General features: G+C 37.9%; 1 protein-coding gene across 10 annotated transcripts in view; it reads left to right on the plus strand.

Annotated features, from left to right (window-relative positions):
* The window catches only part of atxn2 (ataxin 2), a 35,575-nt gene that overhangs the window by 3,458 nt on the left and 4,886 nt on the right, over nt 1-27,231 (plus strand). For 6 of the 10 annotated variants that reach the window (XM_060882577.1, XM_060882578.1, XM_060882582.1 and 3 more), the window contains exons 2-17: nt 10,354-10,387; nt 10,489-10,548; nt 10,678-10,749; nt 13,942-14,092; nt 14,964-14,978; nt 17,239-17,363; nt 17,470-17,561; nt 17,800-17,979; nt 19,104-19,258; nt 20,264-20,461; nt 23,192-23,374; nt 23,608-23,790; nt 23,891-23,980; nt 25,864-25,934; nt 26,015-26,346; nt 27,080-27,146. In XM_060882577.1, coding sequence (XP_060738560.1) covers nt 10,354-10,387; nt 10,489-10,548; nt 10,678-10,749; nt 13,942-14,092; nt 14,964-14,978; nt 17,239-17,363; nt 17,470-17,561; nt 17,800-17,979; nt 19,104-19,258; nt 20,264-20,461; nt 23,192-23,374; nt 23,608-23,790; nt 23,891-23,980; nt 25,864-25,934; nt 26,015-26,346; nt 27,080-27,146 — 2,008 coding nt within the window. The remainder of the gene's footprint in view (nt 1-10,353; nt 10,388-10,488; nt 10,549-10,677; nt 10,750-13,941; nt 14,093-14,963; nt 14,979-17,238; nt 17,364-17,469; nt 17,562-17,799; nt 17,980-19,103; nt 19,259-20,263; nt 20,462-23,191; nt 23,375-23,607; nt 23,791-23,890; nt 23,981-25,863; nt 25,935-26,014; nt 26,347-27,079; nt 27,147-27,231) is intronic. The other 4 variants (XM_060882580.1, XM_060882587.1, XM_060882585.1 and 1 more) reach the window with 2 other exon arrangements.

A 27,231-nucleotide genomic window follows, 5' to 3' on the forward strand; every position in this document is an offset into this window, starting at 1 on the left:
AGACGGGAGTAGGGATGGGAAAAGATCTGGGCACAGTTTTTCCAGAACTTCATGTCAAGTTAAAGCGGTGTCGAGCTGTTTTAATGAATTTTTTTAGATGTATTATGGTGCCCTAACCCGTATGACTTTGAACGGTGACCGCGATCATTTTGTTTACTGCAGCCATCATTACCAAGCGCAAACCGTTGACTCTGACAGTGAATGAGAGTATGAGATGAAGCGAACGCACAGGCCATAGTGTGACATCTATTAACCAATAGTGTAAACATAGATGACGTCATAGATGATTTCTTTTTATTTAAAAGAAAGAACGTAGCCTTCATTTGTATGTAGGCCTAGGCAATTTATATATTTACAATACTTACTAAAATATAATTAGTATTATTTTATTGCTTTTGTATTAGTTGTTTGAAGAGTAAAAAAAAAATTGGTTGGTCGCAAATTTACAACCGGCAAGTCGGTCGGACTTAACCCTTCTGCAGACCTCAAGTTGACCTTGTCTGTTTTGACTGATTATAAAAAATGTATATATGATAGCCTTTTTTTTTTCACCTTTTTAGTCTAACTTGTTTCCAACATATTAACATATATTTTGAAAAAAAAAAATTGTAATATTTTGTATAATAAACCTCATTAATGTGCAAAAATACCTCATTTTCTAGTAAAAAAAAAAACAAAAAACAGAAATTTTAAATTATTTTCACTATAGAGGCACAAAAGTTGATGCACAATTACAGGCTGGTATATTTCAAAGCCAGGAGATTGTTTTGAAACCATTTTGACCATTTTTAATGTCAGCAAATAATAAAACCTGTTTTTTCCAGGCCAAATTGACTTGAATGCTTATAAATAAAAAATTCTACAATAATCACTATTTTTGTGATCAGCTTATATTTGTGAAAATTTTACACTTGTAATATCTATTTTGCCTACCAGATGTCATCTGATCAACCAACAACAGACTACACACACACGCGCACACACACACACTCACACTCAAAAACATGGCATAATTTCATGTGAATAAAACTTTTAACTTTTATTAGTTAGCACGTTTAACAATTCACATTCACAGCTTTGGTATGATGAGAGAAAAATGTTAGGTATGATTGCAGTTATGTGCAAAGTGGAGGCCCGGACTCTAGACTAGCTATGACGTAACTAAAGGAAGAGCCAGAAGGTGATGCGGACATGAGGGCTTCCACGTGAGCTACTGAAACAGTGGCTATTTTACATGAGCCTTAATCAGAAGAATCAAAGCATTTTAAAGTGTCCTATGAGTGGAGCTCCTCAGAGGGTGGTGTGATCAGCTGATCTACTGCAAGCACTGCTGGACCAAGGCCAGGAAGATAGTGAAGGACCTCAGCCATCCAAAAATGGATTCTTCTCTCTCTTGTGGTTAGGGAAGTGATTCTTGGAGGGAAACAATGAGAGAATGAGAAGGAGCTTCTTCCATTCCATAGTGCATATTTAGCTAGTTTGCTAATCATGGGGTGTGTGATTGTGTATACATTTTGCCACACATTAATTCCTCAAAACATTAGTGTTGATTTGTTTACTGTTCAGAAAGCTATTTTTTCAGTACAGTTTTATTTGATATGGGAGACCAGGGACAGTTGTACCAATTTTTAGCAATACATCAAAAAATATTTTTACTGGAATAACCAATTTGTTATATTATAAACTTCAATCTGTCAACTGCTGAAACAATGTATTTAAGTGGTTTTATGAAATATGTACAGGTTGCAAAATTAATTTTAATACAGTCCCTCCACTGTTACAACTGTCCCAGTGTACAGGGATGGTTGTAACGCATGTCAGGGACGGTTGTAACATGTCTAAAATATACATAATGAATCAATCATATACAGTGATGCCTCGAGATATGAGTTTAATTCGTTCCGTGACTTTGCTCGTATCTCAAATTGCTCGTATCTCAAAACAATTTTCCCCGTTTAAATGAATTGAAATCCCATTAATGTACACTTTCATTCACTTACTCGCTACTGTACACTCTTAATGCTACTTTACACTTAAATGGAACTTAACTAAACTTTACTAAAATTAACGAACTTAAATCAAGCATCGCGTTAGTTCTGGCAGGCCACCTCGTCAAGCGTCCATCAGCTGTTAATCAGCTGTCCACGACGCGCACCAATCCGGTTACGACATCCATATTACCCGACAATTTATCTGAAATTTGATCCAACGCTCAAAACGGATCAGAAAATTACGGATCCGCAGATGGTCGGCACCTCACGCAGCGCCTTTGCGACTCTCCATAGGAAATGAATGACTTAATGTTTATCGGCCATCGTTTGACGTGTGCAGTGGAAAGGCGGCTTTAACCGAGTGAGATGCAGGGAAACAGAGCACACGTGGTTGTTGGGGATCTTTGTTTTTCGGCGGCGGCGGCTCGGATGCTCGTATCTCAAAAATTTGATCGTATATCAAGCCAAAAATTTGGTCAAATCACAGCTCGTATCTCAAAAAATTTGTACGTCAGAGCACTCGTATCTCGAGGCATCACTGTACTCAAAATAGAAAATATTATTTATCAGCCGTGTTATTGTGACTATTCATTTCATGTTTTTAAGTAATGATTACCTTTTTTCACACAAATGACAAAAAAGAGGATGAAGCTGTCAAATTATAATGCAAGAAAATTATTTATTGGGTAGAACACCTCAAAAAGGGGTAAACATGAACTCAAACATTCTCAAAAACAGAGAGAGAGGGGGTGGGGGGCTCGGTAGACCTAGTCTGAGTCACAGTTGTGGCAAGTGTAAAAATCCCTTCCATCTGTGCAGTTCTTGTGTGCCCAGATTTCCCTTCTTTTCCTGCCCCTTGTCGTCTGCTTTCTTGGACCAGCTTTTGGGTGTGGACGGATGGACACAGGTGAAAAAGTTGTGTCCATAGCAGAGGATGATGGCTCAGGCTTGGACACCACACATGGTGTGACAGGGGATGATGCTCTAAGTGGCATGGATGTTGCCACATTGGGTGATGGAGTTGTAGAGGAAGATGGAACCTCTGGTGTCACTGCTGGCATTGGGCGGTCTGTGACTAGGGATGGTGTAAAGTCACTGTCAGTGAAAATATTCCTATTAAAAGGCCAAATTCCAGTGCATGCAAACACTGCCTGAAAATTTGCCGGTGATGCAGCACGGGGAAGGGCACTCTTCACAATGCCTGGCAGATCATAAATGGACATTGTGGCTCCTGGATTAGCTTTCATCCAGCCGTCACAGCAGTTGTATACCAGCCTCTTCAGTGGCCCATATACACTGGGGCTGCAGCTTATGGGAACAGTGTGGGGGGAATGAGAGGAGGACGATGCCATGGCTCTTGCAAAAATCAATCCCCTCCACAGAAAGGTGGGATGTCATTTTACATTTAATTTGCAATGCACATTGCACATTTTACTTTTAATTTGCACATTAAAGGGAAACTATGCCGTTTTTATTTTAGCTTGATTAGTTTTTAAAATATAAATGAAACTTGGTTGGTGATACTGGGACAATTGTAACGGGGTGTTACAACCGTCCCAGTATCACCATCCATGTTTTCATCTCATGTGAGCTAGCTTGACTGAGAGTTTGACACTTGTTAGCCATTTATATTTTTAGCTTACAAAATAGTGATTCTAATAATACTTGTTTGAATTCATAGACATTTGATCCTATAACAGCATCCAAAAAAGTACATCAGAAAGAAAAGTATTTTTTTTTACCTCAAAAACAGGCTTTTGTAGATAACTCTGTCAGGAAGATTCAAATGTGGCTCCCTTTATGGCAAAAATGGAGGGAAACTAACTGAGCATGTGCACAGTGAGTGTCATCACTCTAGGTTGTTTCTGATTTTTTTTTTGTTTTGTTTCTCCGGAGGAATTCAAGGTGTTACAACCGTCCCCTCTTACAACTGTCCCTGGTCTCCCCTACATCATGTAAAGTTTTCTGAGACACCCCTTTGAGATTTACGTATTGTCAGTATTGCAGTACATAAGTGAGAAGTGACTGAGAGTTTTTGTATTTTTAATGTATTTCATTAAATATGTAAATAAAATTCCTCATGATTTTAAGCTGTATTCTTATTTTAATTATAAGTTCATCATTTCAGAAGAAAACTAACACACACTTGACAGAATTATTCATTGTCTATCGATCCAATAAAATAAATATGTAAATAAAGCTTAAATAAATTTTTCTTGCCACACAAGCATGGATCTTCAGTGCCATTTTAACAGTGAACTTTCCAACTGTATGATGTTTCCCTTCTTAGTCATCCACTGGTTGAGTGAAATCTTTGTTTATTCATTTGAAGTATGTGGACTTTTTAGAACGAATGAGTTTAAACAGTTCCATTGCTGAATGACTGAGTGAATGATGGAAGTCATCTTTCTGTCTGTATACATTGTATACAGCTTCTCCCTCAGATAGTCGGTAATATTCTCTCATCTGCTGCCCAGATCCTCCCTGTGATGCCCTCACAGTTCTCCATCACCACATCTCAAATGCATGTCATAACTCTAAAATCACTAAAATCAGTGGACAGGTGTAATTGCAAACACGAAGGTGAGGAAATACTCCACAAAAAAAAGGAAACTGTTAAAGTGGTTATTTCCTTCATGTTTAGCTGGTTTGCTAAAGGTTGTGTCAGGTTGGGTGTATCTGCAACACCTGTAGCTCATGTGACTTTCTGTTTCAAAAGGAAATCTGTCATTCTACAGCATCACAGCTCTCAAAGCCATTTAATGAGGAATTTTAAACCAATGTAATGTTCTGATAACGTGTGAGTCCTTAGATGTGAATGCTGCAGTGCGCGTGATGTTAGTTCATTATGTAAGGCTTTTTTTCATCATGTAAGATATTGGTTAATCTTTCTGAAATTTGCATTTTAGTCTCCTGCAGTTGTGGAGAAACATGTATTAGCACACAATTCAATCACGTTTATTGATTTGACTAAATAACTTTCTCCTTGTAATGCGAGCTGGCCTTGTGTCCAGTAGGTTTAGAAATGTGCGTTTATTAAAGTGCCATACCACTAGCAAGTAAATAAGGAGCGTGTTTATCCCCTCAGTAAGCAGTGTAGTGTTTGAACACGAGTGCGTGACGGTTCATATCTCCATATTTAGCCTGTTTTCTAAGTGATTACTGGCTGCTGTGGAAATTGGTCAAGTCCTTTGACCAGTTTGCTCTCTGACTTCCAGTAACAGAAGGAATATTTTTATTTTTTATACACTTTTATTTCTTATGTACAGTACAAACACAGGTGAGCAGACTGAAACTTGAAGACTCTTCCTGTTAGGGAAAGAAAGAAATAAACTTGATTCTTTTCTGTGAGCTGGCTTTTATATGCATTTAGTGGTGATGAATGTTGCAGTGATGTTATCTCTAGTCTGTTGGTTTCTTCAGACTGATTAAAAATTTCATTTTACTGGTTCAATGAACTGCAAATTCCTAGACAGCAAATCCACCAGTTGGTCATTGTATTGTTTTTATACCGACCCTAAGATGTTAGAGAAATCTGTTTATTAAGACAGTTATTTAATATTTTTTTTAATTATCTGATGTTTTGTGTGATGTCCTCAAAGTAATGGACCTGAATGTGAGCTTAGCTTTATGCAGATATGACTGTTGTTTTGTGGTACAATGAAGTGAATTGCTTTCTTTACCAACAGAGATTGGCTTGACCACAGCTCATTCAAGTATCTGACTGATTGCTATTTGAAAGTATTTACGTATTGCCAGCTTCTCCTGTCATTAAACAGGAAGAACATTTACCTCATCCGTTTGCACCGAAGTATAGTTTAGACTGGGTATAGCTGAGCAGTTCAGGGCTAAATGACCACCACACAGGTCCTCAGTGGCAACTGGGATTTGACCTCATGACCTTTCCTGATCTGTAACCAAGTGTTTTAATCCCTGAGAAGTGTAATTAGGGCTGGGCAATTAATCGAAAAGTAATCGAAATCGACATTCAGAACCTATAATCGATCAAATTTTTCCAGGTCGATTATTTCGATTACTTTCCCATTAAAAACACTACCGCGTGTGGAGTCACGTGACCCCGCTCCGTTACGTTACGTTATTCCGCCGACATGTCGAGCATGGAGAGCTTAAACACTCAGACAACTGAGCCATAAGAGCAGCTTGTACCAAAGAAAAACGCAGTCTCCGTCGTTTGGACACATTTTGGCTTCAGTAAGGATGACATCGAACAAAATGAAGTCAGATGTAGACACTGTAGAAAAACAGTTTCGACGCCCAAAGGAAACACCACCAATTTGTTTCAACACTTGGAGCGCAATCACGTTACTGAATATGAACAGTGCATGGCTCAAAAAAAACAAAAAGAGACTGACAAGCGCCCAGCAACAAGTGCCTTCGCAAAGCAGATGTCGATAACAAATGCATTCACAAATGCCACACAGTATGAGAAGAGTTCAAGAAGATGGAAAGAAATAACTGACGCTATTTGTTATTACATCACAAAGGATATGACTCCCTTGGCTACAGTGGAGCGAAGCGGGTTTAAACACCTCGAAGATACACTGTGCCATCGCGATCACATTTTTCTAAAACTGTGCTGCCAGACATGTACAAGACATGCTGTAAAATGTAGCTGCTGAACTGAAAAATGTTCACCACTTTGCAGCCACATCTGATCTCTGGTCAAGTACAGTAGGACGATGGACCCATTCTTGAGCCTTATTTTGCACTACATTGACGATGCTTGGAAGCTGCGCCAGAGATGCCTTGAGACGGCATATTTTCCAGCGGATCACACGGCAGATATGATTGCGCAAGGTCTGAAAGATATGCTTTCTGAATGGGACCTCGCGGAAGAAAAACTTTCAGCCATTACGACAGACAACGGTGCTAAAATGTTGTCAAAGCTGCTGCGCTTAATGGATGGATACGGCAGCAGTGTTTTGGACACCGACTGTAATATGTGTTAATATGTTTCTCTGGAAAGCACCTTGTGCTCCTTTGGCTGTTGTAAGGTGCTCTATAAATAAAAGTTGATTGATTGATTGATTGATGTGAGCATATTTACTAAACAAAACTTGTCAGTGAACTATAAGGGCAAAAAAAAATAAAAATAAAATAATCGTTCATTAATCGTAATCGAGTTAAAATGTTCAATTAATCGAGATTTTGATTTTAGGCCAAATCGCCCAGCCCTAAGTGTAATAACAGGCTGACCTACAACCCCTAAATGCTAATCAAGTCAAGAAGGTTTTATCAGTTCAGCCATATTTAGCTGATACAGTACACAGTTAAATGAAACAACATTCCTCCAGGACCGTGGTACTGCATAACACACAGAGCTACATAAACCAACACAGAACTAAGAAAATAGACACAATTTCAAAACATCCAAGTGTTCAAACTTGTACATACAGAATGCAGGAGACTACAATACACTACAGTAGTGTACACAGGACAGTATACAGTTTGTGGTGTGCAAGTAAGAATTCTTTTTTTTTTTTTGTCAACACATGGCAGCAGCATTTGTGGTCTACAAATAAAAAAAAATCACTGGTGTCCACAGTGTCACACATCAACTAGCCTTCATATGAACACTGATGGGTTGTGGCTGTGAGGTATGTTCGGTCATGTCATAAGATGTGCTACTTCTCTGGGCTTTGTCCAGGGTGTCAGAGTGACCTTGCATATTATTTCTTGTCCTTCTGTCTATTTTTTTAATCGTCTGTCCCATACAGTTCACTCCAGCAAGGCCAATTCAGTTAGTTTTTTTTTCTGTAGACTGGAGACATTAGCATTTTTTTAGCATTAGCATTGTTATTTTATTTAGATGCACTAAAAAAGGACAAAGAGCATAGCAAATTTTGTAACAGACTACTCAATTTTTCAATGAGCTGAAATATTAGAACAAGTGTATTGTGCTGCCCATGTGTAATTAAAACAACAAATAGCTCTGAAAATCTGTTCTTCGAAGCCTTCAGCTTTACCTGTAAAGACTGTGTTTGTTGTTAAAAAGGACAAATCAACTTTCAGAGAGCTGTCTTTCAAGAAAAGCAAGCCATTTTGAAGTAGGGATAAAGAGAAAAAGCACTGTATAAACATTGGGCTTAGCCAATACAACAATTTGGAATGTTCTGAAAAAGAAACAAACCACTGATTTACTGAGTAACAGACATTGAAATGGTTGGTCAAAGAGAACAGCAGCAGCTGATGACAGAAATGTTATAAATGCTCTGAGGAAAAACCCAAAGACAACAGTCAGTGATGTCACTAACAACCTCCACAGGGTAGGAGTGAAGCTATCATTCAAACAAGACTTGAAATGTAGAGGCCATCAGGATTTATGAGAGTTCTGGAAACAAGTTTATCCAAAATGTGGAGACAAAAGTTCTGCTCTTGATCTAAAATACACAAGCCCATCAGTGAAACATGGTGGTGGTGCGGTCATGGCTTGAGCTTACATGACTGCTTCTGAAACATGTTCATTAATCTTCACTGATGTACCTCATGGTGGTAGCAATAGAATTAATTCAGACATTTACAGGAACATTCCCTCTGCCAATTTATAGAGAAATACATCCAAATTAATTTGGAGGAACTTCATCATGCAGCAAGATCATTCAAAACACATGCCAACTCAACAAAGGAAAAACATTAGGGAAAAAAGTGGAATGGCCAAGTCAGTCACCAGACCATAGGGAGACTGAAGGGAGAAACTAACTCAGGAACACAGTAAAAGAAGAAACCAAGAATATGATGTCTGTGATTTGCAGATTTTATTGCAATCAAGGAATATGCAATCAAATGTTAATTTTAATGCTGTTTAACACAAAAAAAAGTATTTTGTATGTAGCACAAACAACTGTATCAGCGTTACTGTTCCAATATTTTCGGGGACTGTAACAGCCTCCCACTGCCTCACATGGTCAGGCAGTTTCACACTGAAACAGAAACCAGTACTTAGTCAGGTGCTTTGTGGCCATGCTACTAAAATGCAGTCTAGTATACGTGTCCAGAATTAAGTTGTACTTTCTGGAGAAAAGTATGTGTCAACCTGACCATCACATCTATAGGTGTTACCTCCCCAAACCTCAAACTATAACTATATTATAATACAATTATTTGTATGATGTAACATTTTAATTTCTCTTCAGTGGAACTGAGAGACCTCAAACCGAAATGGGATCAGTGCCTAGACAAATTACATAAAGTAAATTTGATGTAGGGACAAAACTTATATTCCCTTTGAATAATCACTGGAACCATGTAAATACAAATCTTCGAGTTTTAAGGAAAACTGAATCTTAAGCATCTTATTTAGTTTTGTCTTTGAATAACTAAACCCGGCTCTCACCATGAACATAGTCTTAGAATCTGGCATGGCATTTAAAGGAAAGAAGGAAAATATTTCAGCATTGGAACAAACCAGGCTCCATCAAGACAAGTTGTGTTAAGGATCGAGTGGAAGAACTCAAGTGTCCTGCACAGAGCCCTAACCTCAACTGCACTGAACAACCCCTGACCTCTCTTAATGAGCAAATCCCCAGAGCCATGCTCTAATATCGAGTGGAAAGCCTTCTTAGGAGAATGGAGCTTAGTATAACACCAGAGTGGAACTAAATCTAGAATATGATGGTAAGGTGTCCATAAATCTTTGACCATGTAGGGTATAATAAAAGCTCAATGTGCTTTTCTGCTCAGTTTTGTGCTTGATTGTTCAATGTTTGGTACCTTACCGGACATAAGGTCTAGTAATTTTACCCTCTATAGGAAAAAATGCTTTATTATGCTAAATTAGTCTACTTGAGGTAGAACAGTTATTGTGCTATGCATCATATCAGTCTTCTGTGTTTTTGGCTAAGTTGCTAACATTAGCTGGTTAGTTGACTACAGGGGGCTCTGTGTGCTCTGGATCCATGTTTAAGCTGCTGTGCTGTCTCCAGTGTTTAGTGGGGATTTTAGATGCAGCAGAAAACAGTACCAAGTACTGTTTCACTACCGAGTTCATAAAAGAAAGAGGACACTTCACATAAAAGAAAGAGGACACTGGTTGATACCATTTGTGTTTTCAAGAATATTTTCATGGCTTTTTGTTAAACTAATTAAAATAGCAAATTAATTCTAAATAATTAACACTTTCCTGAATAGTAGTGTGCAAAATATCTGACTAGCCTGAATATTTGCCACATGGACAGTGGTCCAAGAGCTGTTACCATTGTATTCTTGTCATGTATGTGAAAGACATTGTTTTTATGACCCTTTAAGAAATGTAATGTGCACTATAATGGCATACAAATGTATTGATTTTATTATTAGATTAAAACCTTTTGTTAAAATCAATGTTTGTCTCCCTTTTGTGCAGGGGACGCAACAACGCCAAAGCACATTCCACACCAGTAAGTCCAAGTATTATTATTTTCCAGAGTTAGACTAAAATTCAACACTTGTATTTATTGGTACATTTGTCTGCAGCACTAATCACTTTCTTCTGTTTTAGGTGGCCTTCAGTGGCGTTTATGCAAACATGAGAATGGTTCACGTCTTAACTTCAGTGGTGGTACGTTTAAATAGACAGATTAATTGTAGATTAATAAATTGAAATGTTAATTTTATCGTCTTAGATTTCTTCATGTACAAAAGACAAACAAGAATTTAAGAACGTGTTATCTTTTTACTTATTGTGTAGGGAGCTAAGTGCGAACTTAACGTGAAAAATGGCACTGTCTACGAGGGTGTCTTCAAAACGTATGGCCCGGAGGTACAGATAAGTGCAAAATCTGTATATGCAGCTTTGAAATACCAAAATGTTTCTATATGAATGTCCGTCTTCTACTACTATTTTTTCTTATTATTCTGATTGGTTGATTCAGTCAGGAAGACAGAGTGAAGAAAGTAAATGTATATATACACTCCTGAACAAAATCTTAAAGCCAGGGAAAATATTACAAGTATTCACACTCTGTACTGGTGGATCATAACCAGGTTGTAAGTACTACTTCAAAATGGCAAAAGAAGAAACAAGAGCAAGAGACAAAAAATAGAGAGTAGGCAATTTATTGAAAACTGCATTTAAACTCAAATAGGCTGGTCATCAGCTGATCTAAAGTTAAAGACCATAGCCTTTAAAAGTTAAAATCTGTGCAAAAATATTGCTTCCTATTGTCCTTCAGAAAGTGACACTGTTTTTGAAAGTGGCAGGTTTGTTGAGCTGCACAAGCAAGGGCTCTCAAAATGAGCCATTGCTGCTGAGGTTGGATGCAGTAAGACAGTCATTTTAAATTTCATAAAAGATCCTGAGAGCTATGGGACAAAAAATTCAAGTGGTAGACCCAAAATAATTTCACCTGCACTGAGCTGGAGAATCCGACAGGCTGTCTGTGAAGACACAGGCTGATCCTCGACCCAAATTAAGGTTCTAGGGTGCGTTTTCCTTCAATGGGGAAAATGGAGCTTCAGGTTGTGCAGATGTGTCAAACGACGGCTGGCTATGTGGACATGTTGTAGCAGCAGTCTTTCAACAGGACAACGCTGCAATTTACAACGCCCGCCTGACAAACAGTTACATCAAGTACGCCGAAACGAGAGTTTACAGTTATCAACAACAAGGGCTACTCACTACTGGGTCCTTTTTTTTTTTTTTTTTACACTTTTAGTTCTATTGTGGGTATTTTGGGCTATGTTCTTAAACTTTTGATCAGCTGATAAACAGCCTGTTTGAGTTTAAATGGCATTTTCAATGAATTGCCAATCCTTTTTTTTTTTTTTTGCCTCTTGCTCCTTTTTCTTCTTTTGACTTTTTGAAGAAAACCTGGTTATGATCCACCAGCACGAAATGCAAATACTTGGAATGTTTCCCCCGGTCTTATGATTTTTTTCAGGAGTGTATATGCATAGTTGTGCTCAACAGTTTGCATATCTTGAGAGAATTTGCAAGATGTGTACCTTTTTTATATATATATATATATATATATATATATATATATATATATATATATATATATATATATATATATATATATATATATATATATATATATACACGTGTGTGTGTATATATATACACACACATTATATATATATATACACACACGTGTGTGTATGTGTGTGTGTGTGTGTGTGTATGTGTGTATATATATATATATATATATGTATATATATGTGTGTATATATATATATATATATATATATATATATATATATATATGTATATATATATATATATATATATGTATATATGTGTGTGTATGTATATATGTGTATATATATATTACATACACACACATATATATATATATATATATATATATATATATATATACACATATATATATATATATATATATACATACATACATACATACATAAAGAAAATATGAGTGAGAAGGCAAAACTTTTTTTATTTTATTTAATTATTTATTTATTTATTTATTTTAAACCTTTATTTTTTACAGGCAAGTCATTAAGAACAGGTTCTTATTTATAATGGCGGCCTGAAAAGTGGAATAACCACTTAGGGAAAGGGAAGTAGGGCTAAAATAAATACAAAATATTAAAAATACCATATTTTAACATAACATATTAAAACAAATATATTTTATTTCTTATAGGACTCAAGTTAATACGTAAGGCATAAAATACTGGTACAATCATCAAACAATACATAACAAAAAGGAAATAATCCCTTTTGAAAAGTTTACATACCTTTTAGTTCTTAATATCATGTATTGCCCCTTTTAACATAAATGATGTCATGCAGTCTTTTGTAATAATTGTGCGTAAGGTCCTTAAATGCTCTCAGGTGGTATAGCTGCCCATTCGTCTTGGCAAAATGCCTCCAGTTCCTGTATTTTCTTTATTTCTATTGAACAAACTGCCTATTTGAGATCTCCTCAAATTGGCTAATGATATTCAGGCCAAACCAGAACCTTCACCTTTTCTGCTGTAGCCATTGAAGATTCAACATTGTCTTGTGTTTTTCATTGTCTTTTTGGAACATTCAAGAACGTCCCATGCACAGCTTTCATGCTGTAGAATGCAAATTGTCTGCCAGTATTTTCTGATATGCTGCATTCATCTTGGCATCAATTTTACTAACTTCCCTGTGCCCCTGGAACTCACACAGCCCCAAAACATTAGAGATCCACCACCATGCTGTACAGTGGTGGTGATGTAATTTTCACTGTAGGCCTTGTTGACTCCTCTCCAAACATAGCATTTTTTGTGACTATAAAGTTCAGTTTTGGTCTCATCACTAGAAATGACTCTGCTTCAGAGGCTGTGAAGCTTGCCGTACTGAAGGCGAGCCTTTTTGTGGCATGGGCTCAGTAACTGCTTTCTCCTGGCAACTCGATCATGCAGGTCATTTGTGTTCAAGTACCTCCTTATTGTGGCCCAACACTGATTGGCATTTTCAAGTGTTGAGATATTTTAATATCCTTTTCCTGCTTTATAATGTTTAACTACATTATTACACAGGCCCATTGTCAGTTCTTTTGTCTTCCCCATGGTGCAGTATCCAACCAAGTCAGTGTACAGTCATTACCTCATGAGCTGATTATTTACACAAAGACACTAATTACAATTACAATCGGTCACAGATGTGAAAACTTCTATTTCACAGCCATTTAAACCTTTGTGTCTCAACCTGTGTGTTTATAATGTGGCCAAACATTCAAGGATATGTAAACGTTTGATCAGGGTAGTTTAGGTGAGTTCAGTCACCATTAGAAAAAGGAGTTTTAAAAAGGAGTTAAACAACTATGTGATAATTAATGACTTCACATGACCACTATCCTTAGATAAGAAAAAATCTTTTGCATTATCAGTCATATTTTCCAAATAAATGACAATGTTTAACAATTTCTTTCAGGGTATGCAAACGCTAGGTCACAACTGTGTATATATATATATATTTGTGTGTTTCTGCACGTTTGTGTGTGCACATATGTAGTGCGAGCTGGTCCTGGATGCAGCCCACAGGAACAGTGCAGAGCTGAACGTAAGCCCTCGTCGCGAGGACATAGTCGAGAGCATCATCTTCAAGGCCTCAGATGTTGTGGTTGTGCATTTTAAAGACGTGGACCTGAGCTATGCCAAAAAAGGTGAAACAATGATGTATGCTGAAACATGCTGTGATTGCTGTCATGCCTCTGTGAGCATTTCATTAGTCTTGTCCTCAGTATGTGGAGGAGTGTTGAGTCATGGTAAAGGAAAAGTTTTTTTACATGGTTTTTCTGTTGTGTGGAAGAGTAGGGATGAGCAGCGACCTATGATAATATTGTAGAGGAATAATAATATACTGGCACATTATTATTCCTCTACAATATTATCATAGGTTGGTATTAGTAAGGATTTGGCAAAGTTGCCAGGTGCTGCATAACAACTACACAGGAAAAACATATAGAGAAACTGGAATTTCTTCATTATTTTAACACTTGGACAGTACTGCTTAAAAAATCAATTCACTTTTATTTTTATAGCAGTTTCAAAAATGGATATAAATTTATCTCCAATGATCAAGTCAGAGGCAAAAATAAAAAACCCTGAGACAATGAGACCCTGTTTTAATCAAAATGCCATTTGTTACTTAAAATAATTGGATGAGAACAGTAATGAAGGAAATACATTCCCATTGTTCTTTAAGGTTTCAGTACACCACAAACATTTCTTAAACATTACTATACTAACTCTTATTCACACACAAAAGAAGCAGTTATTCTTTTAGTGCTAGGTGAGTAATTGTGTCCTATAATATTTTATGTAAATGTCTTCTAATATTTTAGGCAGCTTGAAGGATTCTGCTGCTTTACACTGAAAAATATGTTGTCCACATTCAGAACCATTTTTTCCTTTCTGTCTGGTACTTTTTTGAATGATATTTTTTAAAATATTTTTCACTGCTTTAAAATCTGCTCAATTTTGTCCAACTGACCCAGTCTTTATTCTGTCTGTCTCCTCTTTCAATGGGCGTAGTCTCATCAGAGCAAGGTAATCTGGCTTATTTATCTTACATGCCGTGTGTTTGTGTTATAGATGACCATGACTAAAGGATAAAAGAATTATGTGCTATAGTCACTGATTGATTTGGATAAAAATCTGATCTGTACTAGTGCTAGTTATCTTTATTTTCTTTCTCTTTCTTCTTTTTAAAAAAAAATCAATTTAAGTTATCTTACAAGAATTGCAGGATTTTAAACCTAACAAATTCAATTTTAACATGAACCAGAACTGAGTAAAATACTAGACCACATTCCTAAACAAACCTGTAGTTTGGATTAAATGAAATTTGGATGAAAAGGCCTGAAGTTCCTTTAGTTCCTTCAGCGCTTGCCGGTATCGGCCGATACCGATCCGATATCTGATGTATCCGATGTTCTTTTCTACCTTTAAAACTAAAGAATGTATAGTTATTGAGATTTATTTGTTTCTGGCAAAGAAATACAAAAATCCCCATTACTGGATGAAAAATGAAAACACAAGAAATACAAGAAAGTATTAATGCAGTAGCAAACAGTACTTTTAATAGTTAGTGGTATAACAATCTAAACCATATATGCTGCAATTATTAGATTAAATTATTTTCTGAAGAAAAGGCAATATTTATTAAAGGTGCCCTGCCACGCGTATTTCATTACTTTTGTGGTAATGTCTGAAGTTTACCATGGACTCTAACATTTTTTTTTGGAAAAAATGCCTTGGTTACCTTGTTTCAAGTGTGGTATAGAAAGCCTGCAGGAAGACTCAGCTCGATTTGCGCCAGTTCTCATGAATATTCAAATGAGCTATGCTGCTTGGCTCCGATTGGCTAACCGCTAGGATATGAGAGCATGACTATTCATTCACCCAGCGCAATAAGTAGCCTAGGCTAGAGGAAATTTGTTTACAATCACCTTGAATTGCGGCAGAATGGCTTCTTTACAAGCCCGTTGACGTTCAGCCATCCTTGCTGTATAGGAAACTCACTGAGCTACACGATTTCTGGGGGCGCGGTCTCAAGTGGGAGAGCTCATGAATAGTAATGAGCTCAATCATTACTACGTCACACTGAGCAGCTTTTCCAACTGACCTGATTTCTCCCCTTATTTCTTTTAAGTGGCTAGAACTGACCGGGGGGGTGACAGTTCGTTTTCAAATTCACGACACAACACAAACACATATGGACCTAACACATATCAAAAAATCCAAGTAAAAACGGTTTTGTGTGGAAGGGCACAGTAAACCTTGCACCCAAATGAGCGACATGTTTAACGCGGTAAATGGAAAGGGTGCCTGCTAAACTTGCCTGTCTCTCGCAGGCAGCTGTGCAACATATTTCCTATAGAATTTATTTTCATTAATGCAATTTAATATATAAGTGTATTTTTCTTATAAGTTTAAGCAATCGTCTATGATGTTTGCTGTTCGTTAATCAACCACCACGGGTATCGGCATCGGAAGCAAATAAAAAGTGGGTTCCGACGCCCATAGATTTCAGGAAGCAGGAGTGTGGTCAATGCTGTAGGTAAAACGCGGAATGGAGTTTAATTTATTAGGGCATTCCTCAAGCAGAATGGATTCGACTGGCGGCGCTCTGAAAAGTAATATAAAAAAAGACATATGCGCTGAATAGAGACGGTGAAAGTAGGTGGGTCCAATATTATTGGTCTTAAAAAGTGGGTGGGTTCTGTCCCACCCACATACAATGGTTCCGACGCCCATGACCACGGGTATCGGATTTGGATCGGTCACGTACCACCGATACCCAATCCACTCAAAATGCTTGGATCGTCGCCGATACCGATCCAAAATATTTGATCGGTACATCCCTAGTCCAGATGCATGGCCACAAATGCTGGATATCTTTTCTGCATTTTTTTAACAGGAGTTTGACAGTCATTTGCAAATCTGTACAGAAACTGTTTAAAAAAGGTAAAATATCTGTAAATGTCTATATATAAAATTTCCATGCTTCTTCACAAATTTGATAATCCTTCAACTGACATGCCATCTTGTGAGTATTGTTTGTTTGTAATCCTCCAAATCCTACTGTACAGAAAGCGCTTGTTATATGAATACATATTCAGGCACATGTCAGTACAAAACCCGACCTAACATCTGCATCAGCGAACAAAGTCTCCCCTGCTGTTTGTAATAAAGTAATCAAATAATGACCAGTGCATCTTTACTGAGCATAAAATCTCTAGTTATTATTTTTGCCTTCACCTTTGCCTTTTTTTTAAATACATTGTATGTTTTGTCTTTGAGATAGATAACCTTGCAGACAACTCAATAAGCACTCGTTTAAATGGAGAACATAAAGAGAAGGATTTAGAGCCTTGGGATGGAGGAGATCAGCATGTCTCCGGCAGCTTGGAGTCTCTTGAAACTGACTTGGTAAAGCTTGCAGCCTTTTTCTACAGCCTAACATTGTTCAGAGTTCTGGCAATAAAATAAATTTTGTAATTCATTTTATCATTTGTCATTTTCACTCTCTTCTTAGTCAAATGGTTGGGACCCTGATGACATGTTCAAATACAATGAGGAAACTTATGGAGTGAAGTCTACTTATGATAGCAGTCTGTCCTCATACACGTGAGTACCTTTATTTCTTGTAATTAGGTCAACATCTGTGTTGATTTTGCATTTTTAAAATCCGCTTGATTCTTATTTAGAGATTTTGTATTTTAAAATATTTGTTTATATGTGGACTGAAAGTATTTTATACAAATGCTGTCTTCACTTCTAGTTCAGGTCAGTGCAGCTTTTATTTTATATTAAGTTATTACATGCAAGTTTATTTTATGTCTCTCTTAATGAACTAACCTTCCAGAGTGCCACTGGAGCGAGACAATTCGGAGGAGTTCCTCAAGCGGGAAGCTCGTGCAGCCCTGCTCGCTGAGGAGATTGAGGCCAGCGCTACTTATAAGGCCCGTGTGGCACTGGAGAATGATGATCGATCAGAAGAGGAAAAATACTCGGCTGTAGTGCGGGACACGCACACATTGAGCAGGTCAGATCTTAGACACCATATTGACAATAATTAAATATCTGTATATTAGTGATATGGTCACTGTAGTCTAAACAACCCACCAATTAACACACTGTTAGGGCAAGAGGCTTCAAAACACATAGCCTTCTGATGTGCTGTAACAAATCACAAGTTAATCTTAGTGTACTGGATAACAGTGAAACAGTCCTCTCTGTACTCTTCTTTCACATTGGCAGTTTAGTCAGAAACAGAGCAGGGTTCACTTAAAAAAATGGTAATTTGAAAGTAGCCACGGTACCCAAGGTACTGAGACCCAGACTACACCAGCCTACGGGTGGTGCATGTTCAGTTGAACTGCAACTGTGAACGCATCTTGTACTCTGGTGTAAACTTGTTCAGGAAATAAAGTAACCCGTGCATGTGCATTAGCCGATGATGACATAAGTAGTTTCCACAACACGTGTGTACTGTGAGTGGCAGGGGAATGTTATGTGGGGTTCTATAGAATGAAGTGTCCCCCTACAGCATTTGTCTGGTGTCAAACAATCAAATTCTGATTTGAACCATACCAGGTGTGCCTGTTGTGCAAACCACCTAATGATGGTTTTTACTGGGGAGATCAGTGTCCTGATAGTCCACACAAAAGGGATACAAAAATTCATTGATTTTGGTTCAGTTTTATTTGTATAGCACTTGTAATGGTAGATGTTGTCACAAAGCAGCTGTCACAATGTAGGTTTAGATCCCTAATGAATAAGCCCGAGGTGACAGTGACAACATTTAAGGATGAATACTGGAGAGAAACTAGACTCCAAACCCATCCTTTCTAGCTGACACCAGATGAAGAGGAGTAAATAAAATTGGTCTTTTCAGTATGGTAATTGTTGGATGTAATGTGAAGCTTCTGCTACACAAGCCCCACGTTCTGTCCAATTTGAATGAATTGCTGCAGTGCACAGATAATGATGCATATCACATCAAGTGACTTGTGACAGAGCTGTAAATGAAGACCAGCTTTCCCCTCAGTGATATTAGGCCATCACTTTCACCGCAGCTTGTTTTCAAAGTATTCAGTATATGTTAAAGCTTCAGATGCCTTTGTGTTGCTAGATTTACCTGTCCAAACGTTTTGCTTCCTTCAAAAGGGAAAATAAATACATTCCCCCGGGTCAGAGGAACAGAGAAGCAGGACTGTCATGGGGAGCAGGACGACAGAACTCGCCCAGACTGGTGCAGTGCAACCCTGGACCTCCTACACCCAGAGCTTCACCTCACGAATACAACAGTGTTGTCAATGGAGGTACGGTTACTGTGAAATTGGTGGCTTGTGACATTCAGATACTTAAACTGGCAGAATTTTTCCCATAGATTTTCACTTTTGGTTAAACTAATGTGAGTCACTTAAAGAACAAAAGAAACCCTTTTAAACATATTGCTGTTCTGAGTTCAGCAGATCTGCTGATATTTCCGGACATTAACATCATGCACCACTGCAGATGTTGGATCTCATCACACAAAAGAGCATGTGGCTAATCAGAGTGTTGGAAGTGTCAGAACACATCTAACTGACCTTTAACAAGTTATGTAGTAATATTTTTTGGGGGATTTCACACTTTATTTAGTGCTTTTACACAACACGGTGTCATGTACACTACTATCACCATCATCATGGTAATTCAGATGTGTCCATTGCAACCAGGCAGTGACAGAATTTGTTATAAACCATTACCAAGCTGGGTGTAAACCTTAAATTGTTAGTTGCTGATGCAGTTAGAAATATTTAACTGAGGTGGGACAATTTCTCCGAGATCAGATTTTTCTGGTTTTGCTAAATTTATCTGTATACTTGGTTACTTTCACTGTGAATCTCTTCTTCCCATGTCATTTTGTCCTCTTGTTTTCTCATCTGCTTCTCAGCTGTCAATTTAAACACACTGCTTTGTCCATATTTTTAATAGCCTCAGGTACTCAGTTTTGTCAAAATGTCTAAAAATCTGTATGAAGCTGAAGTTCTGCTGAAGTCTCAGGTTGTTCTGCACAAGCTTTTAATATTTTAATGGCAAAAAAATTCATAAAAGGCATTGTGAAATTTCCTGCAGCTAACCTGAACTCCTACTATACACAGTATATTTTATTATATTCTCTATTCTTGTCAGAAAAATTGTATTCAGTGGCATTTTTTACTTTTTTGACCTGAATCCCCTTTTCTCATGTTCAGTCTCTGTTTTGTATATTATTTACGTCTTTGTCGATTTTGTTTCTGCTACCCCTCTCTCATTTGTTTTCCTCATTCACTCTCTGTCAGGTGCCCAACATTGGCTCTCTCGCTGTCCATCTCCCTCCTCTCGCCCTTCCTCTCGCTACCAGTCAGGCCCCAACGCCTCCCTTCCCACTCGGCCACCCTCCAGACCCCCATCCAGGCCCTTGCGGCCCCCCTCTCACCCCTCTGCCCATGGCTCTTCAGCACCCCTCTCCACTCTGCCCAAACACCTCTCCTTGGAAGGTACTAAAAACACCTGGAGTGGGCCACCAGGTTTTTTTTTTTTTGTTTGTTTGTTTTTTGCGCTTTGGCATGGAATGTGCTGCAGGTTCACAAATCTGTGTACTTTAATTAACGGGTGTGGATTTCTTTGGTTGGTTATTTTTGAGTGAATTTGTGTATTTCTAACATCTCACTTTACCCTCTGTGTACTTTCCCAATACTTGTTGTTCTCCATCTCTCTGACTCACTGTTGTTGATTAAGCACATGATTGTGCCATTTTGTCAGTCTTGGAAAGAAATTAGCCTTGTTGAATAACAAGGCTAGACTAACAAGGCTCAGTTTCACTTTCTTTCATGGCTTCAGTCTTGCAAAAGAGTTATTTCACTGTCACTAAGACCTAATGAGCTACAGGGACTGATGGATGAAATTGATGCAGTTGTTCTACTTTACATTTATTATTGTAGCACTTATGTTACTGTCAGATTAGAATAAAGGAGAGCCTTGTTTTTTAAACATTTGTGCTTTGACCTTGTCTGCCAATTTCATATTATTCAAACCTAATAAAATGTTTAACAAGTTCTGAATTAAGACCCGAAATCTCTGTAACAGACAACTTGCCACAAAAGATAGTAAATGCTACAAATCTGCAGATTTGCCAAAATTTTCACCATCCTGACAAACTTCACAAAACTTCACACTGACAAAGTTCAATCTTGGTTTCATCAGACAAGAGAATTGTGTTCCTTACAAACTGAGAGTCCTTTAGGTGCTATTTCGCAGACTGTTTTTTTCCCAAGTGGTCTTTCATGTGTTTTGCACTAAAGGAAGGCATCCTTTAAGCCCAGCTCGGTGGAGGTCTTCAGTGATTGTTGTCCATCTGGAACTTTGTCCTATCTCCAGGTATAATAAGATCTCAGCAATGATCCAGAGAATTGGGACAAACCTGAGCTAAATTTCAAGTGTTGTTGCAAATACATAGTCTGAATGAGGAAAAAATTAATTTGATTGATAGTAGTGTCAATATCAGGCTGCAACATAACAAAATTGAAAAAAGTGAAGGGGTACTACATAGTACTCCAGTACTCAGACAGAGCTGAATTTGTATGTAATGGTCTATTAGTTCCTAGTTACAGGAGCTCGACTATAAACTGTCGTGGAAAGGACATTATTTACATTTACTTTCTTTACTGTCCTGTGTCACTCAAATGAGTATTCCTTCTCTTCTAAGCCTGATTCCTCTCAAGGTATCCTCTTCATATCATTTCAGTGAGTTTTTGTTTTTGCCACAGTCACCTCAGGCTTGCTAATTATGTGTAGATGTTAGACATAAATACTAATTTAAATAAAACTTTAATATTTTTATTCTGTTTCTATGCTTCCATATAGCTGCTTTTAGAACGTCAATTGTTAAATGTGCTATACAAATAAATTTAATTATTTACAAAAAAGCATTAATTCTCAAAGGCCTGTGTTTTGGGTAAAATTTTGCTACTCAAGTTATTGTTAGCAGTGCTAGTAGCAGTGCTTTTGATTTTATATGTACCTTTTATCACTGTGCATGACACTGCAAATTTTCAGTTAGTCAGTTGTCACAAATCTAAACAAGTGAGTTATGTCTACATCAATCAAACACAAAAAGACTCTGTTCTCATACAACACACAGGCTGCTTGCTTATAATTAGCTGGGAGCAGTCTGACTGAACACAGAAAAATGTTCATGTAGTATGAACTTTATCACAAAGCCTTGCTCTGTTATTAGGACAAGTACCAGGGAGGGCAAAAGCTTCTGTTGGCTTTATCTGACATGGTTTAAGCCAACAAACCCCATCTTTTTGTACAGTGTTGTAGGACATGAGCTCACACATGCCTATAGTTGGCCAGTGACAGTTTACATGAAGAAAAAATATATTAAAATGTTAGCTTTGTTATTTAAAATAGATGATTTATTTCTGATTGAGATCAGTTATTGTCATTCAGAATTGGGTAATAAAATAAAACTCAGAATCAGCCATTCATGTAGCAGCAGCAAAATGCATGAAATCGTACAAATACAGTTCAAGAGCTTCAGTTATTTTTCACATCAAACATCAGAATGGGGGAAAAATGAGATCTCTGTTGCTTTAAAGGAGGTATGGTTGTTGGTGTAAAGAGGGACTATATCTGAGTTATTGCAATCATCTTGGCAGCTTGAATCTGCCAGATTTGCTTTTCACACCATTCTATGTAAACTCTTGAGACTGTTGTGTGTAAAAATGCCAGAAGATCGATCATTTCTGAAATTCTCAAAGCAGCCCATCTGGTGCCATCAATCGTGCCCTGGTTAAAGTGACAGAGGTCATACATTTTCCCCATTCTCATGTTTGATGTGAAAAAGAAAGCTTCTATCATGTGTTTGCATGATTTCATTTGTTGTGCTGCTGCCACATTGTTGTCTGATTCAATAATGCTTAAATGAGTATAACAGGTGTTCTTTTGAAGTGAATGGTGAAGTGGATACTTGAGTGTTTCAATACAGTAGCTCTTAATCCTAAACTGACATCTAAAATTTGATGTCATACGCAAGACTGATCTGATCTTTTGGCACAGTTAATGGCTGCAGACTTTATTCTCAACAGCAGTTCCTTTGGCAGTTTTTGGGGATTTTAACTCAAAATCTTCCATCAACTCTGAATTTTCACCACTGAGACACCGCTTGTCTTCACCACCCTACATCCAATTAGAATTTTTTATCATGATTCTTTGATTTATAGGTCCACCAAGGATGTCTCCAAAATCCCAGAGAACCCCTAGGGCACACAGAATGCCATCCTGCCGGGGTGCTGTCCCTCCTGGGGTGGAATTCATGTCGCAGGGTGCTTCTGGGGAGGCCTCAACCACTCCTCCTACTCGTAGCAGCCCATCGGGTGGCACTTGGTCTTCAGTGGTCAGTGGAGGTAAGGTATATGAGTGCCATTGCTCAATATTTATTAACCAACATTTTAAGCTGGGTTAATTTGTAAGCTCAGTTTATTATTAGTTTAAAAATAATCACATTTGTAACCTGTTTTCAAAATCAGCTACCTAAAGTTAATTTGTCTAACATTTAAAAGCTTTAAGCAAATAAAATTTGACATTTAACAAGCTTTAAGCAAATAAAATGTTGGTTTTATGGCTATCTTTTTTACAGGACACAGACCTCGTTCTCCTCGGCAAAATGTTGGGGGCGGAGCGCCCCCATGCCCCTCCTCCTCTTCATCTTCTCCACAAGCTGGCACAGTGCCACTTGAGTCAGTAGGCATGCTCACTTCTGCAACTTCACCAATTTCAGCAAGTCCTGCACCTAACATGGCTGCAATACCAGTAACTGAAGGTTTGGATCTGTTTAAAACATGCAGGTTGGGTTTGTTTGAGTGTGGATTCCAGCCTTAAATGTGAAAATTGCTCTTGTCTCTTTTTCTTTGGGAATGTAGCAAAAGAAATTAGGCACAATTCTCCTTCGGCCAACAAGGAGAACGTGAAGCCTGTGGAATCTTCTCCAAGCAGTAGGCCAGTTAGTAAAGGTGTGTGATTCCCCCAAACTCCCCATCCCTAGGATGCACTGATACTCCAGATTTTATTATTTTTTTATAGAAATTTTTGGTTTTGAGATATGACAAGTTACTTAATTATCATGTTTGATGCTATTTGTCAAATCAAATCTGGTCAGATTTAAAGGAATCTGTACATAGGGCAGCCTGTGTAAAAATGTGATATTAGCATTTAAAATGATGAATGTGTATACAGTTGTATGCAAAAGTTTAGGAACCCCAGACAATTTCCACGATTTTCATTTATAAATATTTGGGTGTTTGGATCAGCAATTTCATTTTGATCTATCAAATAACTGAAGGACACAGTAATATTTCAGTAGTTAAATGAGGTTTATTGAATTAACAGAAAATATGCATAAATTTGGGCACCCCAAAAAAAAAAAAAAATCAATATTTATTAGAGCCTCCTTTAGCAGAAATAACAGCCTCTAGACGCTTCCTATATCCTGTAATGAGTGTCTGGATTCAGGTGAATGTATTTTGGACCATTACGAAATATCCCCAGTTCAGTTAGGTTTGATGGTTGCCGAGCATGGACAGCCCGCTTCAAATCACCCCACAGATGTTCAATGATATTCAGGTCTGGGGACTGGGATGGCCATTCCTGAACATTGTACTTGTTCCTCTGCAGAAATGCCCAAGTAGATTTTGAGCAGTGTTTTGGGTCGTTGTCTTGTTGAAATATCCAGACCCGGCGTAACTTCAACTTTGTGACTGATTATTCAAAATTATTCTAAAGAATCTGCTGATATTGAGTGGAATCCATGCGACCCTCAACTTTAACCAGATTACCAGTACCGGCACTGGCCACACAGCCCCACTGAATGATGGAACCTACATCAAATTTTACTGTGGGTAGCAAGTGTTTTTCTTGGAATGCTGTGTTCTTTTGCCGCCATGCATAACGCCCCTTCTTATGACCAAATAACTCAAACGTTGTTTCATCATGCCGTACAGCACCGTATTTCAAAATGAAGCTTGCTTGTCCAAATGTGCGTTTGCATACCTCAAGCATCTCCGGTTGTGGCGTGTGTGCAGAAAAGCCTTCTTTCGCATCACTCTCCCGTACAGCTTCACCTTGTGCAAAGTGTGCTGAATTGTTGAACGATGCACAGTGACACCATATGCAGCAAGTTAATGTTGTAGGTCTTTGGAGGTGGTCTGTGGGCTGTTTTTGACCGTTCTCGCCATCCTTTGCCTTTGCCTCTCCAATATTTTACGTGGCCTTAACAAGAACTGTGCCTGTGGTCTTCCATTTCCTTACTATGTTCCTCACAGTGGACACTGACAGCTTATATCTCTGTGATAACTTTTTGTAGCCTTCCCCTAAACCATAATGTTGAACGATCTTTGTTTTCAGGTCATTTGAGAGTTGTTTTGAGGCCTCCATGTTGCCAAAAGTCAAAGAGAACAACAACTTACAATTGGCCACCTTAAATACCTTTTCTCATGATTGGATGCACCTGTCTATGAAGTTCAAGGCTTAATGAGCTCACCAAACCAATTGTGTGTTCCAATTAATCAGTGCTAAGTAGTTACAGGTATTCAAATCAACAAAATGGCAAGGGTGCCCAAAATTATGCACCTGTCTAATTTCGTTTTGATGCATATTGCGCATTTTCTGTTAATCCAATAAACCTCATTTCACTACTGAAATATTACTGTGTCTTTCATCTGAAGTAGAAGAGTAGTTCTTTGATAGATTAAAATGAAATTGCTGATCCAAACACCCAAATATTTATAAATGAAAATCATGTAAATTGTCAGGGGTTCCTAAACTTTTGCATACCACTGTAAGCATAAGTGTATATGAATGTTATCTAAATAATCCTTTTTTTATTCTTCTTTTTTAGGATTTCCAAGCATGCCACCTGATCATAGAAAGCAAATAGACAATTTAAAAAAATTTAGTGTGGATTTTAGGGTAAGTTTAGTTTTGTTCTTTATAACCTTTGCATTTTGTACATTACTGGTTAGCTAAGAACTACTCTTCTGCTTGTTTAGTTGCAATCCAGCACAAATCAAGATCTTACTGTTGACACCATGATCTCCAAGTCTCTACGGGACTCTGGAGAGAAACCGAAGGAGTCACCGGGTGATAAGAGTGTGACTGAGTTGACAGGACCTAAGGTTTGCTCAGAGTCTTCTGGCAGTGATGAGGTGTCAGCAGCGGTGGGTGTTGGGAGTAAACCTGGTACTCCTCCCTCTCCCTCATCCTCTACTCTCAGCACAGAGCAAAAACGTGTACCTGATGTGACGTCTCAGGGTGTCCAGACTTCTTCACCTGCTGCTTTGAAGTCAGATGATAAAGAGGAGAAGAAAGACCCTGTACAAGAGTGAGCAATCCCCATGTTTAAACTCCATCTACATGACTACCACCCACATGTAATCACTAAAAAAAGTCATTTACTGGAAGAAGCTACAAGTGTAATTGTTTCATAGTTTGCATAATTTAAATACTTGAGAAAGTGATTGAGTCTTTTTAATTCTAATATTCTGTTATTCTTTCAACAAAACTATAACACAGCCTGTGCTGTTTCTCTCACAATTTTGTTTTTACTTCACATGTGTTAGCACAGTCAGTCATGGGAAGCTGTGATCTCACATGGAAGTGGGCAGGTACATAATATCACCTGCCTGATGCAGCAGTTTGCTTTCGTGGTTGCCTGGCTGCCATGAGATGTGGAGCCCTAACTGGAGAGTGGGAATTGGCTATGGCTAAATTAGGGAGAAACCAACCTCTGGTGCACCCCAGTTCAAAATGGCAGTGTAAATTGTGTTTAAAATTGTTAAATGATTCATCATAAGACATCATATAGCTATGTTTTTCATGAAATTTGCAGGAGTTGCACTTTAAATACTAGTCTTTGTGGATTATATTGTATCTCCTCAGTGTTTTAGTGTGTCCATGAGTGCTTTGACGCACTCTAGGAGACTCACTATGGGATCATGTAACCTTTGTTCATGTAACCACCACATTTGTTATAAAGATATAAATACAACTAAATCACATGAACTTGCTTATCAACAATGTATTCATGTATTCTGTCTTCTTTTTGCCGCATGCAGGAGTGTTAGAAAATCAACTCTCAATCCTAATGCCAAGGAGTTTAACCCCAGACCTTTCTGCACTCCAGTGAGTATGCAGCGATGACAGCAATGATCTTCATCCACACAAAATGCGCTACAAATGTTGGAATAATAAAAGGAAGGAATAAACA

This window comes from Tachysurus vachellii, chromosome 12 (genome assembly GCF_030014155.1).
Source record: "Tachysurus vachellii isolate PV-2020 chromosome 12, HZAU_Pvac_v1, whole genome shotgun sequence".
Classification (NCBI taxonomy): domain Eukaryota; kingdom Metazoa; phylum Chordata; class Actinopteri; order Siluriformes; family Bagridae; genus Tachysurus; species Tachysurus vachellii.